Source organism: Pollachius pollachius, assembly GCF_949987615.1.
Source record: "Pollachius pollachius genome assembly, chromosome: 8".
NCBI lineage: Eukaryota > Metazoa > Chordata > Actinopteri > Gadiformes > Gadidae > Pollachius > Pollachius pollachius.
The window spans coordinates 12,214,329-12,230,223 of record NC_136941.1 but is presented as its reverse complement, the minus strand read 5'-3'; the positions used below and the strand labels follow the sequence as shown (position 1 = coordinate 12,230,223).

Below are 15,895 nucleotides of genomic sequence, written 5' to 3'. Positions count from 1 at the left end.
TTGACAATAGGCTTGCATCGGAATGCATTTAAATGCTTGGTTTGATGAAAATAGAACTTTGCGATGAGAAGAAAATGAGTAAAACATAGGGTTTTAGTCTGCTTTTCAAGTCATGCCCAATGCTTATTTAATCATCGGAGAGATTGCTTGCTCTTGCGCCATCTACTGGGTATCTGGGGTTAAAACTCAATCACAGCATCAGACGGACCGTGCAGCAGACGGTGCAACAGGTTCGTTTATTGCATCTACTGGATTTCATTAATTAATTAAAGTCACACAAAAATCTAAATGTTAACAAATGCAACATGTAAATATGTAGACTAGGCCTACTTTATTTAAATAGCATACTCGGCAATGTTCAATAAAAAAAGGCCTAACCCAGCAAGTTCTTTAACCATCTTTGATTAGGACAAAAGCGTGAAGAAATTCACAAAATAAGAGAACTATATAAAACAAAGTGACATGGCTGATATTTCCTACCTGTGTCCGAAAAAAATATATAAATAATTCCAAATTTCACCCGAAAAAAAATGTTGTTGACGGACTCTATTCCCCCAATCTAGATGAGATTATCCTCGGGACGACTTCACGTTCATTACTTCTGGAGAAACGTGCTGTGTTCGCCTCCGGTCCACAGACATCCAGCCCCCAGAAGATCATAAACCAGCGTGTCTCTGTGCCACTGTGGACAATTCAGTCCACACGAAGGAAAGCCACTGAGAGTTTGGCGTGATGGAGGGGGGGGGGGGGGACACCATGAACTTCACAAGCAGCCTCCTTCTCTCTAAATTAGCATGCACACATGCTGTTCGCAGACAGACGCACACACAAACGCGCACAGACGCACACGCACGCACACAGACACACACGTTAAAATTAAATTGCGCGTCAATTCGTCCATCCTACAGCAGTGCTTGGTTGGAAGTGAAAATTGCACCCGAGGATATGAAATTGCGCATTCTCGGCGTGCACCGTTTGACGAGTCGTTGAAACGCCTCATCATGGATACACCTGGCGTCTGCTGCCGTTGGGTTCTTGGAAAGCATCTTCTCTGTCATTTCGGGGGTCCATTGGACCGAAATTACCGACTGAAATAAAAGTAAAAAATAAACACATTTTATATAATATTATCTCATAAATAGCTTTACACAAACAAAAAGTTTCAAAGAAAGAATTTCCCCCAAAAAGGGACAATAAAGGATACCTTAACTTAACTTAAATGTAGACCTTTGAGAAATATTTTTTGCCATTTCGTTTTTTTCACATCAATGCTTACTTCAAATCTGTTATCAGGGCATGATAGAGCGCTTTCATCCATAGAGCCAGCAGGGTTCATCAGAGGTGACGGATTGGTATCCTATTAAACACATCTAGTCCTTTCATCTCTTGCTATTTTGATTCTTATGTCTCAAAACGACTGATGTCGATTTAAACTGCTCTTCTGTACCTGCATAATTGTGTCTAACCGTCTCTCTCAGTCTCTCTCAGTCTCTCTCTCTCTCTCTCTCTCTCTCTCTCTCTCTCTCTCTCTCTCTCTCTCCGCGGTTAGGTTGATTATGGTGTTGGGCTGTAACTTGAGGGCTTGGCATTCAAATTAAACTCTTTTTATCCTACGTGTGTCTAACCTAAAGTAAGTGTCTCCACAGATTAAAATGCCTATTCGTTAGTGTGCTAGGGTGCTACTTAAAAGTGTGTGTGTGTGTGTGTGTGTGTGTGTGTGTGTGTGTGTGTGTGTGTGTGTGTGTGTGTGTGTGTGTGTGTGTGCATGCAGGCACGTGTGTGTGTTCATGTGCAGTAGTGTATGTGTTTAGTGCGTCCACACAGACATGACACACATATTGTGTGTGGCTCTACGGCTGTAAAAAAAAAAACGAACAAATGGAAAAATACTGCTTATATTTTTAAAGCGCTATGTATAGTTATGTTGAACTGGACTTTTTTCCTGCATCTATTATCGTCTGTCAGACTGCTTAGGACAATATTCTGGGCTGATGGAGGATGGGAAGTCTCTTAGATATTCTAGAATGAACTGCGATTCCTGAGCTCCTTTCATTGCAACCGGACCTTTTGTTTTTCCATTGGGATCTGTCTCATATTATAACTTATTCATCATCTGCCATACCTCTTTCTCGTTCTCCCTCATCTCCTCCTTCTCTACCTTCTTCCTCGTCCCCTTCCTGCTTTTCCCTCTCCTCTTCATCATTCTCCTCTCCCTCCCTTCCTCTTCTCCTCCCTCTCATCCTCTTCACCTCCGCCTCTCTCCTCCCCCCCTATTCTCCTCCACCTCTCTCCTCTCCACCCCCTCTTCTCCTCAACTATCTCCTCCACCTCTCTCCTCTCCACCCCCCCTCTTCTCCTCAACTATCTCCTCCACCTCTCTCCTCTCCACCCCCCCTCTTCTCCTCAACTATCTCCTCCACCTCTCTCCTCTCCACCCCCCCCTCTTCTCCCCCCCTATTCTCCTCCACCTCTCTCCTCTCCACCCCCCCTCTTCTCCTCAACTATCTCCTCCACCTCTCTCCTCTCCACCCCCTCTTCTCCTCAACTATCTCCTCCACCTCTCTCCTCTCCACCCCCCCTCTTCTCCTCAACTATCTCCTCCACCTCTCTCCTCTCCACCCCCCCTCTTCTCCTCAACTATCTCCTCCACCTCTCTCCTCTCCACCCCTCCCCCCCCTCTTCTCCTCCTCCTCCCCCCCCTATTGTCCTCCACCTCTCTCCTCCTCATCTCCTCCCCCCTTCTTCTCCTCCTCATCCTCCTTCTGCTCTCCAAACTAACGCCTTTACTTATTTTGATTGGTCATTGTTATACTCCCCCAGGTCCTGCTCTGTGTGTGTCTGGGGCTTTTATTTGATCAGCCAGTGCTCTGTTCTTCCAATAACAAACACAGGAAGTGGCTGTCGCCGGGGGTGACAGCCACTATCTGGGTGAATAAAAGTGTGAGGGCTCTCTAATACAGCTCAAGCTACAACCAATAGGCCGCGACTCTTTCTGTACAAATAAGACATTGCCAGGCAAGGGACTTTATTTTAACTTAACATGGACTGTAGAAAATGTCCTTGCTACTCTCCACCTAGCTGGCTGCCACACTCCAACTAAGGGACGATTCTGGGCTCCTCCAAACCTAAATCACCCATGCACTGGGGGTTGGTGTTAAAACCGGTTTATGGTTAAAGTTGTAGTTGTAGTTAATGAACACAGCCTCGCAGGAGATCACTCGAGTTCACGTGCAGATGGCTGGTTAACCTGTGCACACTGATTACTCAATGTGCAACAGGTGTGCAGCCTCAGCCAGCCCCAGAGTCCAATCAATCAGACTCCGCCAGGTGAGGCTGCTTAAACCGGCCATCATCCACACACACTCCTACATGGACCCTATATCCAAATATATAAGAATATGCATGTGTATAATGCAGTCAAGAGTGGGAAACATCCGTATCCCTGGGGCCTCACTCACATAGAAGGATGATTAAGCAACCCTTTTGTGAAGACAAGAACAGGTGCACTTACAGTACTGCATGTATGTGCAAGTTCAGCTGCGGAGATGTGCACACAGCAGTACCTTAGACCCCTCGTGCTGCTGCTACTGCTGTCTCTATACAGGACTGTACTATTAAAGCAACTGCGCCATATGTGCATGACTAATGTGTGATTACACGTCCATGGAGGGAAAGTGAAGAATGTTTGTGTGTGTTCCTTTGTCTTCATTTTGTTTTGTTTGTTTCTGAATCATTCCGTTCTACTTTCCACCACCACCACTTCATTAGTTTATTATCTTGTTTCATTCTCCTCCTCCTTGCCCCTCCCCCCTTCTCTGTCTCACTTGCTCTCTCACTTGCGCTCTCTCTCTCTCTCTCTCTCTCTCTCTCTCTCTCTCTCTCTCGCTTGCTCACTCTCTCTCGTCTGCAATCCCTCCCTCCCTCCCTCCTCCGTCTTGGACAATTCTTCCTGTGGACCAATGCTTTCGGTTGACACTCATACCAACCAGGCTGAGCTCGCCACTATATAAAAAGCAATCCTTTTTCTGCCCTATATCCCCACAGCGTATACCTGAGAAGATACTTTGCATACATATGCAATGAACTGTCCAGAAAATAAACATTGTCTTTCTCATCTGAAGAATTGCATAAGGTCCAGTCTGCTATGAAATAAGATAAGTGTTATTTTGACTCCAGTGTGGATGTGGCTGCACCACTATAGGCCTCAGCGACACAGACACAAACACACACACACTCACACATGCTATGCAAAAACCACAAGCACATATTCCATAGTGTATAGTGACCCTTAAACACACAGAAAACATATACTTAAATACACACATACATACAACGTAACATATGCAGTAACACAAAAACTTAAAATAAGCACACACACACACACACACACACACACCAACATAAGCAGTAAAACATTGACACAAACTCTGAAACAAAACACACCAACATGTGCACTCACACAAACCCACTCACACAAATGCCCACTCACACAAACCCAATCCCACTCACATACATACCCACTCACACACATATCCAATCACACACATACCCTACCCACACACATACACACATGTCTACTCACACACAAGGCGACTAACACACATGCACAGACCATTAAGACACATACCAATACACTAATCGCTCTTGTGAGCATCCCACCCACATTACTGAGAGAGCTTGCTAGGCAGCTCTGCGCAGAAGAATGGAGCATTGTCTCAAAGTGTTGGGTAAGAGGCAGGGGGAAATAAAGGAGGGTGCAGCAGGGGGCACGCGGAGAGAGAAGCGTGAGTGAGGGGACGGATGTGCTGGGGAGAACTAGAGAGGCTGGGGGGAACATTGGGAGACGTGGAGTCACTGTGTGAAAACGTCTGGCAGGAGACCGCAGCCGCGTCTCAGAGAGATCTCTGAACGCACTCCAGCTCTCTGCTTCCTCTCCTCTGCTTAACCACTCTCTCCCTTCCATCTCTTTAGCTCCCTCCCCTATCTCTCCCGCTCTCTCTTCCTCCCCTCTCTCTCCCTGCCCTCTCTGTCCCTTCTCCCTCTCTTCTTCTCTCTCCCTCCCTTCTCTCTACCTCCCTCTCTCTTCCCTCTCTCTCTCATTTCTTCTCTCTCTCCCTCCCCTCTCTCTCTATCCACTTTATCTCAGCTCAACCCAGGGCTTACTCGCTGGTCCTCTTTGTGCTTTTAACTGACCGGACTTGCAGTTGACATTATATAGAGGATGCTATCCTTACCTGGGTGGTTGTATCTCGTGTACTGTCTCTGTGAGAGCAATCACTGGGTTAAATGGTTCATGGGAACGTCTAGCCACGGCCCTCCTGACTCTATTCTCTGCTTCCCATCAACCTCCTGCCTGCTGTTTCCATGTCACTCAGCCAAATCATCACATTTACCCAACCTAACTGCTGTGCACCACACACACTGTAATCATCATCCCATACACATGCACACTGAGACACACACCACATACAGCCTTGCAAATAAACACATGAATGCAGAAACACAGACATTCACGCACACACACACACACACACACACACACAAACACACACACACACAAAAGTACACACATATACACAAACTTAGACACAAGCACTCATATATGCAAGCCCACACAGCAGAACACACATATACAAACACACATAATTGCACACATACCCCATCTATGAGTGACACTCCTATCTTAATTACTTACTGATTTAGTAGATTACTTGAATATTTCTCGTTATATTAATCCTTACTGATTTAGATGACTTGAATAGTTTCTCATTCTATTAGTCCTTACTGATTTAGATTAATTGAATATCTTCTATTAGTCCTGACTGATTTACTAGATTACTTAAATAGTCTCTCATTGTATGAGTCCTTACTGATTTATGAAATGACTTGAATAGTCTCTCATTCTATAAGTCCTTGCTGATTTAGATGACTTAAACAGTCTCTCATTCTATTAGTGTTTGCTGATTTAGATGACTTAAATAGTCTCTCATTCTATTGGTCTTACTCATTAAGTAGATGACTTAACTTAATTAAGTTTTATTTCCTTGCCTTAACATCCTGTGTTGTCAGCTATTTGCACATCCTGTTACTCATTTATCAACCCAGACATCCACTTATCCACAAAAATGTCCCAGGAGTACCACCTCCACATGCCCAGAAACCACCTCCACACCCCCAGAAAACCACCTCCACATACCCCAAAAACCACCTCCACATGCCCTGGACCGAACAGCCATCCAGGCCATCCATTCATGTTATAGGAGAGTAACACAGCTTGAGAGCTGAAATCCCTGGACTATCTACTTTAAAAACATGATATATTTTTAATATAAGCAATCATATTGTGGAAACGTCTGATTTGATAATCAGAACAAAAGAAGGGACAGTAATATTGGACAATAATTTTCTTTCTTTTCAAATCCCAGGATACAAATACAGGAGAATGAAATTCAAAGAGACAAGGGTGTGTATTCTAATTTAATTCTGAGTAGGATACAGATGTGAAAGCAGCAGTATATATATATATTAACAAAAAAAAAACTAAAATGTGATTTCCTACCTAAAAAAGCACTTTGAATGGTGGCGATGTATAAATAAACCTGCATTGCCAAAAGAATGCTAAAACACGCTTTTGCACACATTCTTTGCAGAGTATGTTAACATTACATGTGTCTTGACTGACACCTATGCACATGTCTGCACACAAAACACACACACACACACACACACACACACACACACACACACACACACACACACACACACACCACTGATTCTTGAGAAATGGAACAAGCTAAGCAGACAAGATGAATGCAGAGCTCAGAGTACAGCATTGGATGATGAAGTAGAGATTCTGTGGCTGTTTATCAGGACAGGGAGATTTTGGGGTTGTTTTGATTGTTGACCACTTGGATAGCTGACATACACAGCTCACAGAAATCGTGTTTCGGTAGAAGGAGGACTGGATGCTAACCAAATCATAGTCAGCATCCGCCCATAGACTACGTCACAAAGATCGCCATTCTGTGGAGGGGGTTGCATTTTCTTTCCAGTTGACCCTTGGCATTTCGGGAAAAACTGTGTTTAGTACGACTGGGTGCATAACGTGGCTGGAAGGTGATATGTATCAGTGGTCGAGCTAACATCGGCCGGCCCCCTGTTACTATTGCTAACATTATTAGGGCTCTCCAAAACACGCCTGGCTTGTCCCAGCTCTCAAGAATCCGTGACACACGTGCATGCAGACTCACAGATACAGAAGCATGTCTCAGCAGCCTTAAGGTTGTGATATACTGAGCCTATAATAGGTCTGGCGTGGGGGCCCTCTGTGGCTGCAGGACCAGCCCCTGGGGGTCCGGGAGGCAGGAGAAGGCCTTGGGGGGGAGGCGGTCCTCCCTCAGCAGGTTGTTCTCCAGGTGGAGCGAGGTCAGGCTGGAGCCCGCGTTACGTGGAGGACACAGAGCCCACCGCTTCACCGTCCTGGGGGTTACACAACCACATGTGCACCACTTTATGCATGCACGACACCACTCAGCAACACGTGACATACGCACAATGCAACCAGCATGATATATATATATATATATATATATATATATATATATATATCATGCTGGTTGCATTGTGCGTATGTATATATATATATATATATACACGCAACAACAATCAACTAGCTGAACAACATTATATATACACGACACAACTAGCTCAACAACATGATATATACGCAACAAAACTAGCTCAACAACATGATATATACGCAACACAACTAGCTCAACAACATGAGATATACGCAAAACAATAGCTCAACTACATGATATATACAGAACACAATTAGCTTAAGAGAAATGGAGAGTGAGTGAAACTGGCTAACTCGTTTCATTTGCGTTGTGTGTTTTGCATTACTTGTGTTTTATGCTCAGAAAGAGCTGCAATACTCCCCCAAGATGTAATACCATATGCATGCTTATTATTAGTTTTATCTCTCTGAAATTCCCCCCAAATTGGTGCATCTCTATTTGCATTTCTATCTTAGATGATATTTTGCAGTAACATATTTGGTAGAATACATGAAATAGTGCACCTGGATGTGAGTGTTTTAGATATTCTGGGCATAAGGCCAAGTCCAGCTCGGTGATTGAGTAATTAGTCTGAGATTATGTGCGCAGAGCCCTAATTGGGCCCTTGTTTCCCAGGCATGAGGGAAACAGTGGTCCTTTTATATTGCATATATATTTGGGGCTCTGTGCGGTTCTGACTCCGCAAAGTCCGATTTTATCGCATAAATAGGCCGGAATATTAAGTTTCAGTACATTCGTTTTTTTGAGAAAAAAAGGCTTTGTGGGGAATCATTGTATTTGTTTGTGTCCTAGGCCCTAGGCACCAAAGACAGGACTTCATTTACTGAGTTGGCTGTGGTTCTACAGTTCGTCTTTTCCAAGTCTACTGGATTAGGCCCAAGTCTACATAATCCAATAATGGTAGCCTTGCATGGCTCAGAAGGGGGCTAGCTTAGCCCAGTACCTACCTGATGTGGTTGCCATCCAGCCGCAGGGCCTGGAGGTTTTTAAACTGCCGAACGCTGAGCGGCACCACCGTGAGCCCGTTGTCGTCTAGGTGGAGCTCAGTCAGCGAGCGGTACGCTCCCACAAAAGAGTCGTGCGCGACGCCCTTATCGCCCAGCGCGTTGTGGGACAGACGCAGTGTGCGGAGACCCGGTCGTAGGTGGCGGAACGAGAAGCCAGGGATGTGACGCAGGGTGTTGTGCTGGATGGTTAGATGCAGAAGGGAGCGGGGCAGGTTCTCGGGTATCGAACCCAGGTGGTTAAAGGACAAATCCAATGATTCCAGGGCACTGGAAAACAGGAAAACATTGAAAGATCACTTGTTGAGACCCAGATAAAGCGCTCCCAGTGATAGGTCTCCCAGTGCAGAGAACAGAAATCCAGTTCAGTTGCGTAATGTGCTCGGAACTCATTAGGATCCTGGTGGGTTATTATCAACATGTGGTGCCTCGTCGATATAGTTTATATTTCATTACGTGAAACCACTTGTACAAAATGTGATCTGGTTTAGTGCAGCGCAGCCTGGGGCAGCTGGTGGGGGGTGGACGAGGGAGGACTGAGGTGCCAACAAGGCACAGCGAGAGTGCGGGCCTTGGGAGATCGCAAGCAAGAAGGGGAGGAAATGCAATGCTGAAATCAAAGCGAATTGGAAGTGATGATGGCAATTTGGTATTACTCAGGAGCCAAGAAAACATCAGGATTTTAAGTTAGAGAGTGCAGGAACTGCCGTGAAGTTAGTTTAAATTGTTGGAGCGTGCGCTAGAGCTCTGGGGATGCCCACGAGGAGCCAGGCAGCTGCTGTTGGTTAGAGAACACAGCAGGGCAGGACACTCTTATCCAAACCCCGGTGGTACTCTGCACACACACACACACACACACACACACACACACACACACACACACACACACACACACACACACACACACACACACGCCGATCCAATTACTACTCAGGGACAAGTGACGCCAATGAACTCACAGTGCAATAAGATGGAGGGCCCAGCGCTGGGAGTACGGAGAGGTTATGAAGTGAACGCTAAGCATTAAAGTTAAGAGTTAACGAGTTTGTATAGAAGGTGTAGAATGTGATTGTCTGATGTTTAATCCCCTCTGTCGCACCTCATACAGTCACTTAATGAGCTGTATTCTTTAGCACAGAGGAAGTCTGGAGTCTGATATAATAATTCAACACTCATAGGGTTTTACTTTGTAGCCACGCTTTGGCCATAAAGACACATATGTTGCACTCGTGACTCATTAAACAACAAGAGTAATTTGGTTGATGGTGCAAAACTACAGGATTTATTCTCCCAACGTGCCCCACAATTTGAATGAGCACATGAATGCTCCGATGTTTGAACTGAACTGGGTGAGGGCGAACAATGTCAGGTGTTACCAAAACACACATTAACACATTGATCTACAGGAATACATGGATATACATATTCACACCCATTCTGACCTATGTGTATTGGTTATTTGATTATTTTGTACTAAAGACACATTTTAGTACTAAATTACTAATAGTAATTGATCATATTCTAGCTCTTTTTTTTTGGAGTGTGTGTGTGTGTGTGTGTGTGTGTGTGTGTGTGTGTGTGTGTGTGTGTGTGTGCGTGCGTGTGTGTGTGTGTGTGTGTGTGTGTGTGTGTGTGTGTGTGTGTGTGTGTGTGTGTGTGTGTGTGTGTGTGTGTGTGTGTGTGTGTGCATGTGTGTAGGTGTAGTTGTAGGTGTGTGTGTGTGTGTGCGTGTGAGTGTGAGTACGTGCGTATGTGTGCGTGTGTGCAAACGAGTCACGTGCAGACCTGTGTGCATACCATGGACCTAGGTGCATAGAGATACAAGCAACCAAGCAATAAGTTCTGCCTGTAAGGGCAGACAGTTGATGCTACTTTGGTTATATAACACACGTAAAGTATCCACGAATACCCTACAAACATGACATGTACAACCGTCCTCATACATTCAAAGTAGACATACCAACAAAGACATGAAGATACAGACATAGACACGGACAGACCGCTATAGAAACTCAGTAATATTGCATTTGAGAAAAAGAACCTCAACAGGGAATCCAACCCAAGTGGCACTATTGAGTTAATCTAATTACAGGTTTGATGTCCTGCGAAGCCCATTGTGACCGTTTGACTGGCACTGGGCCCCTTTGGGTCTTGTTGGTGTCTATTTAGCCTTTCCTGTCCTGTCTGCTCATCAAATGTGTGAATTTAGTGTGTTGGATTGAAGTCAAGCTTTAGGTGTTTGCTACTTTATCAAAATCTGCGGTCTTCTCAAGCTCTTTTAAACTTCTCTTTAGATTACAGGGTGGCTAATAAGCTCACCATGTGGTAAGGCTAGCTCGTTGTATAGGTTTGAGTGACAGGGGGTCAGGAGTCCCCAGTCAAAGTGTGGAACAGTAGAACATTTAACACTGCCAGGGTACCGAGTCCATCCCCACCCATTATAACGAACGAACATATGAACTAAGGGTATTGTAGGATTTTTTGGATGAAAGTGTCAACAAAAGGTCCAATACAATATAGTTATACAAGTTATAAGATGATAGCTATGTATAAGTAACCATCACTCCCTCCCATGCCCGCACACCTTGAAACTTTTTCTGTGGCTCCCAAGGAGACAAATTCCCCTGTCAATTCTCAAAGAGAGAAATAAGATGTGTTTGACACACAGAGTACCCCCTCTGCTGTTGAGTGGAGGGATAGCAGGACCCGCAGGGGGAAATTATGGTTAGGTTGGTGGACGGATGGATGGATGGATAGGTCAATGGATGGATAGATAATAGATAAAATGGTGGATCAACGTTTCGTCAATAGTATTGAATGGAGACTTACGTGAGTTTGATCCAGGCTTTGCTAGCGATAGCTTCATCGCGCAGCTGGTTACGACTCAGATCCAGCTTTTTTAAATGTACACACCCACTCAGGGCCTCCGTCGACACTCCCTCAAGGAGATTGTTGCTGAGGCCCAGGACCTTCAGAAACACACACAGATGATTCACAGCAGGTCAGAGACAGAATAAAAGGACACAGAGGAGACTGTCTGGATGAACATCGGACTGACCTGTACTGTGTTGGGCAGGCCCCATGGAATGGAGTGCAGACGGTTTCCATCCAGATGCAACTCCCGAACGCTCTCTAGCGCTTCGAAAGCTGAGGGAGACACAGTGCTGTCGTCCAGGGAATTGTCCCGCAACTCAAGAGAAACTAGATTCCCCAAACCTAGACGGAGGGGTCAGAATAGAAGATGAATATATCTCTGATTAGTTTCTTCAATCAGTTTCAGTTTCTTCTATCGTTCTTCCACTCATGACAATGACACAATATACAAACAATAAGCGCAAGCACGCACACACAGAAGCACACCCACACGCAGTACCAGTAAAGGAGTGAGGGTCGAGGGCGTTCAGCGCGTTGCGGTTCATCTTCAGCTCCACCAGTGAGGGCGGCAGGGCGGCCGGTACCCTGGTGATCTGGTTCCCGTCCAGGTTCAGCTTCCTCAGAGAGGTCAGGTTCTGAGACGCAACACAGCATGGACGACAATTCAATGGAAAGTAAGACACAGATGCAAAGGGGATATTTTCCAGTCCATTCGCACTGGCTAACACAAGAATCGCCACGACGGGGTCATGTGATTTCTCCGGACTACTGAGTGATAAACTGGTGTCTTTCTTTGACCATCAATCCAGTATTTCGGGGTAATTGTTTTATTATATGTGTGCCTTTATTGGCTGCTGGTGTGGTGCATGTGTGCCATTAAAAGCCATTTGGCCAGATCTCAACCGGTATGCCTCAATCCAGTTCACCAGCCCTCTGTCATTACTCGGAAATGAGCACACCATTAAAAGACAAAATATACATATATTCATTTTTCTTAAAATAATTCGCCTTTTTCATCTTGGGCCCATTGGCTACAGCTGTGTCCCCCCAGGGCCAACGCAGCCAATGGCTAGCCTGGGAGAGCGGCTGATTTGAGAGTGTGGGTGAGGATCTGCGGTGGGAGTCTGGATTTGGCCCTTGTGGTCGGAGGGCCCCTGTGGTCATCCTCAGTCTGCCAGCATGGGGACATTCTTAGCAATTCTTCCTAAACCGGTCTCACAGAGCTGCTATGGAAATCACACATAAAATACAGCACTTTTTTTTATTGCCCTATTTATAATGAATACAATCTAATGAATGGGCATATCTTTATATGGATACTTTTTTTTATCACGTTTAACGCCATCAAATCCTGTGCTGGTTGGTTTCTCCATAAAGTTGTGTAAAGAAAAATCGAAAACCGTTTCAGAACCACTGGCCCCAGCCCCCAGCCAGCCGAGCCGAGTAGTATGCATGAACCCAGGCGGTTGAGGCAGAATTACAGACACACAAAACAACGTAAAAAACGGAAAAGAGAGCAAAACAAAGGCCACGCAGTCTGAACATGAATATAAGTCCGACAGATATGTTGGGACTGGCGCAGTGAAGTCACTAGTTAGCGGTTTGACAGGAGGTTCAGTGAAATAAGCAGAGCAGGGTGGCAGGGCTGGGTCTTACGGTCAGAGCATCCGGGCCGAGTGACTCATCCCCAAGCGTGTTGCTGGCCAGGTCCAACGTCTCCAGCCTTAGACCGGAGAGGGCTACCGGGGCCACGTGGCTGATGTTGTTCTCTGGATGGACAACAGGGGGAGCCCGTCCCAATGGGGTCGGCATCATCGTCATCTTCATTTTCAGCATTATCAGCATCATCATCATACATCAATTACACTAAACGATGAATTTATTTAAAGCGACTTGCGACCAGGATTTTCTGTTTCAGATATACATGTCAATACATATTTAATCTGCAGACATCTTAGCTAACGACGTCTACTGGTTTAAAAGTGAATTGGGGTTTAAACCCAGGAAAATTCAGCTGGAAGTCAAACACCCAAGCTACTAAAGTATATATATATATATATATATATATATATATATATATATCCTGCCCCCACTTGTTGGGGCATAGGCATAGTAAACCGTACAATGTGCAGTTTAAATATGCATAACATATTGTATTTGCTGTCATCTGCTGTGCATGTACATTCATGGACACACACATGTGTACACACAGACACATACTCATACACACACACACACACGCACGCATGCACGCACGAACACACACACACACACACACACATACACACACACACACACACACACACACACACACACACACACACACACACACACACACACACACACACACACACCTAGAGAAACAAACACACACACACACACACACACACACCTGCCAGGTCTAGCTGTGTGACCTCCAGGTCAGAGATGATTGGCAGGTACGTCAGGCCCATCCCCCTGCAGCTGATGATTCCATTGGTAGGCTGACACGCTTCAGGGAGAGAGCTATTGAAGCCTGCCAGAGTCATATTGGAGGGGACCTCAGTCCCTTCCTCCTCCTCCTCCTCCTCCTCCTCCTCCTCCCCTTCCTCCTCCTCCTCCTCCTGTCCTTCTTCTCCCTGTCAGAGAATAGATCAGCCAAAAATATCCTCATTAATAATAAGAATACTTCTTAAAAAACGGTATAATGAATATGTGGCTCTGCCCTTTGTTTTTTAGTTCATTGCAAGAAACCAAACCTCTTCTTCCTCTTCCTCCTCCTCCTCCTCGTCGTCGTCGTCATCCTCCTCATCGTCATCATCATCCTCTTCCTCTTCCTCTCCATTCTTGCCCTTTGTGTTTTGTTCTGCGTCCAGCAGCCTGTTTTTTTCTGTATGAAGCTCCTTTAGTACAGACATCAGGGCCCCTGTTAGCTGATTCTTACTGTTGTGCCTCTTCCAGCCCGCTAGGGGTCGCCCCAGTCCCGCCTAGAACCACAAGAAAGAGCCACCAAGAAAGAGTCAACGCTTATTATCTCCGCTGACTTCATAGCTATGGTTAAAAAAGCAGTGAGATGTTTGAGACATTCAAACAGAAAATTAAACGACCGAATACTTTAATAAGAAGTTTACGTTGAAAAATATCCTCAGGCTGATTTATATCTCACTGACAATAATATTGCAAGTGTGATTTCCTGACCAGTCTGTATGCAGTGGCCTCAACAGTAGCAGCGTGTCTCCTCATGCCCCAGGCTCCTCTCTTCTTCCTGCGCTCCTCCAGCTTTTGGAGGTCCATCCCAAGTGGTGCTCCTTCCGCCTTCGCCTCTGCCCCAGTTTGGGTATGGTCATGTCCACTATTTTCTACATTCACAGCTGCCAATCAGGGAGAAACATTACACATTTCAATGGCATACCCTTATTTGCCCAGTGAAATACACCAGGTTTTTAAACATCTATTCATTTAAATCCATATGAATATTAGTGACAATAATTAATTTCATTCATTAATGTATTTGTCATATTCTTTGCTATCAAATTAAATCAACACATAGCCAAAGTACACATTCAATGGATAGGTCATAGGAATCCCAGAGGGGCCCAGTGGAGAGCTGAAACACAAATGAAGGACCTGAACTTGATCAAATCAACGTACCGTTAGAAGGCGGAATGGTTGACTGCTGACCGTCCCATATTCTAGGCATCACTAGAGGTAGGGGGGCCGCTTCAATTTCTAACACGTTTGGCCCAGGTGGGCCAGCGGATCCATCCGTATGACGTACAGACAGTACCAGAACAGCGAGAGAAAGGCAGCAGGTCCATGTCTTACACCCTGGCACCAACATCGGAGCCTTGTGAATACAAGGACTTGGTTTGAAAGAGTCAAAGTCAAAGTAGGAATTTATGAGTTCTCTTCTTTAGACAGCACCTGCCTGGCTGAAAGGCATCTGAAAATAGAGAGAACACAGAAATCTTGGAAAGGGTAAGTAGGAGGTAGCAAGGTTAGAAAAGGGAAAAAAAAATGACAACACAATGTAAACACGAGCTTCCCCACGACCACACCTCTTCCTCCCGCCCTTTACGCCGTATGGAAGAACCCAGCATGAGGGTGGAGGAGGTGGGGGGTGTAGAGATGTATTCACATTGACACAAGTGCGGTCAAGGTAGGAGTTGTCTCCAACACAATAGTGCTCATGACATGCGCTTGTCAGACTGTGGACAGGCACAGCACTCGGACATACCAACCGAGGTGGACTTTTTTGTGTTTACCTTCCTTGACCGCAGGTTCGACTTGGGGAGCATGACCCCGACCCTGCGGCGAGCAAGGCAGCCAGCTATGTAGACTAGACACGCTCGCCTAGACAGCCGCAGTTCAAGTTGGAGTCTTCCTTGTTTGACTAGGGCCCTTGTTGGCATCTTTGTATGAAAAAGGAAAAAAAATGGAAGATTCCTCGTGTGTATG

General features: G+C 45.5%; 2 protein-coding genes across 2 annotated transcripts in view; both read right to left on the bottom strand.

The window, feature by feature from the left end:
- Positions 1-691, bottom strand: part of bgnb (biglycan b) — a 12,843-nt gene extending 12,152 nt beyond the window's left edge. The window contains exon 1 of the mRNA XM_079742227.1: positions 481-691. The gene's annotated coding sequence lies outside the window, so the exon portion shown is untranslated. The remainder of the gene's footprint in view (positions 1-480) is intronic.
- Positions 692-6,875: 6,184 nt separating this feature from the next.
- On the bottom strand, positions 6,876-13,976 carry LOC307078893 (extracellular matrix protein 2). Its single transcript, XM_079740903.1, has 7 exons — positions 13,851-13,976; positions 13,115-13,227; positions 11,958-12,093; positions 11,643-11,800; positions 11,414-11,553; positions 8,528-8,854; positions 6,876-7,479 (listed from the first exon to the last, which is right to left on the bottom strand). The coding sequence occupies exons 1-7, from the start codon at positions 13,909-13,911 to the stop codon at positions 7,299-7,301; spliced, it is 1,116 nt and encodes a 371-aa protein (XP_079597029.1). The 5' UTR covers positions 13,912-13,976; the 3' UTR covers positions 6,876-7,298.
- Positions 13,977-15,895: the final 1,919 nt, after the last annotated feature.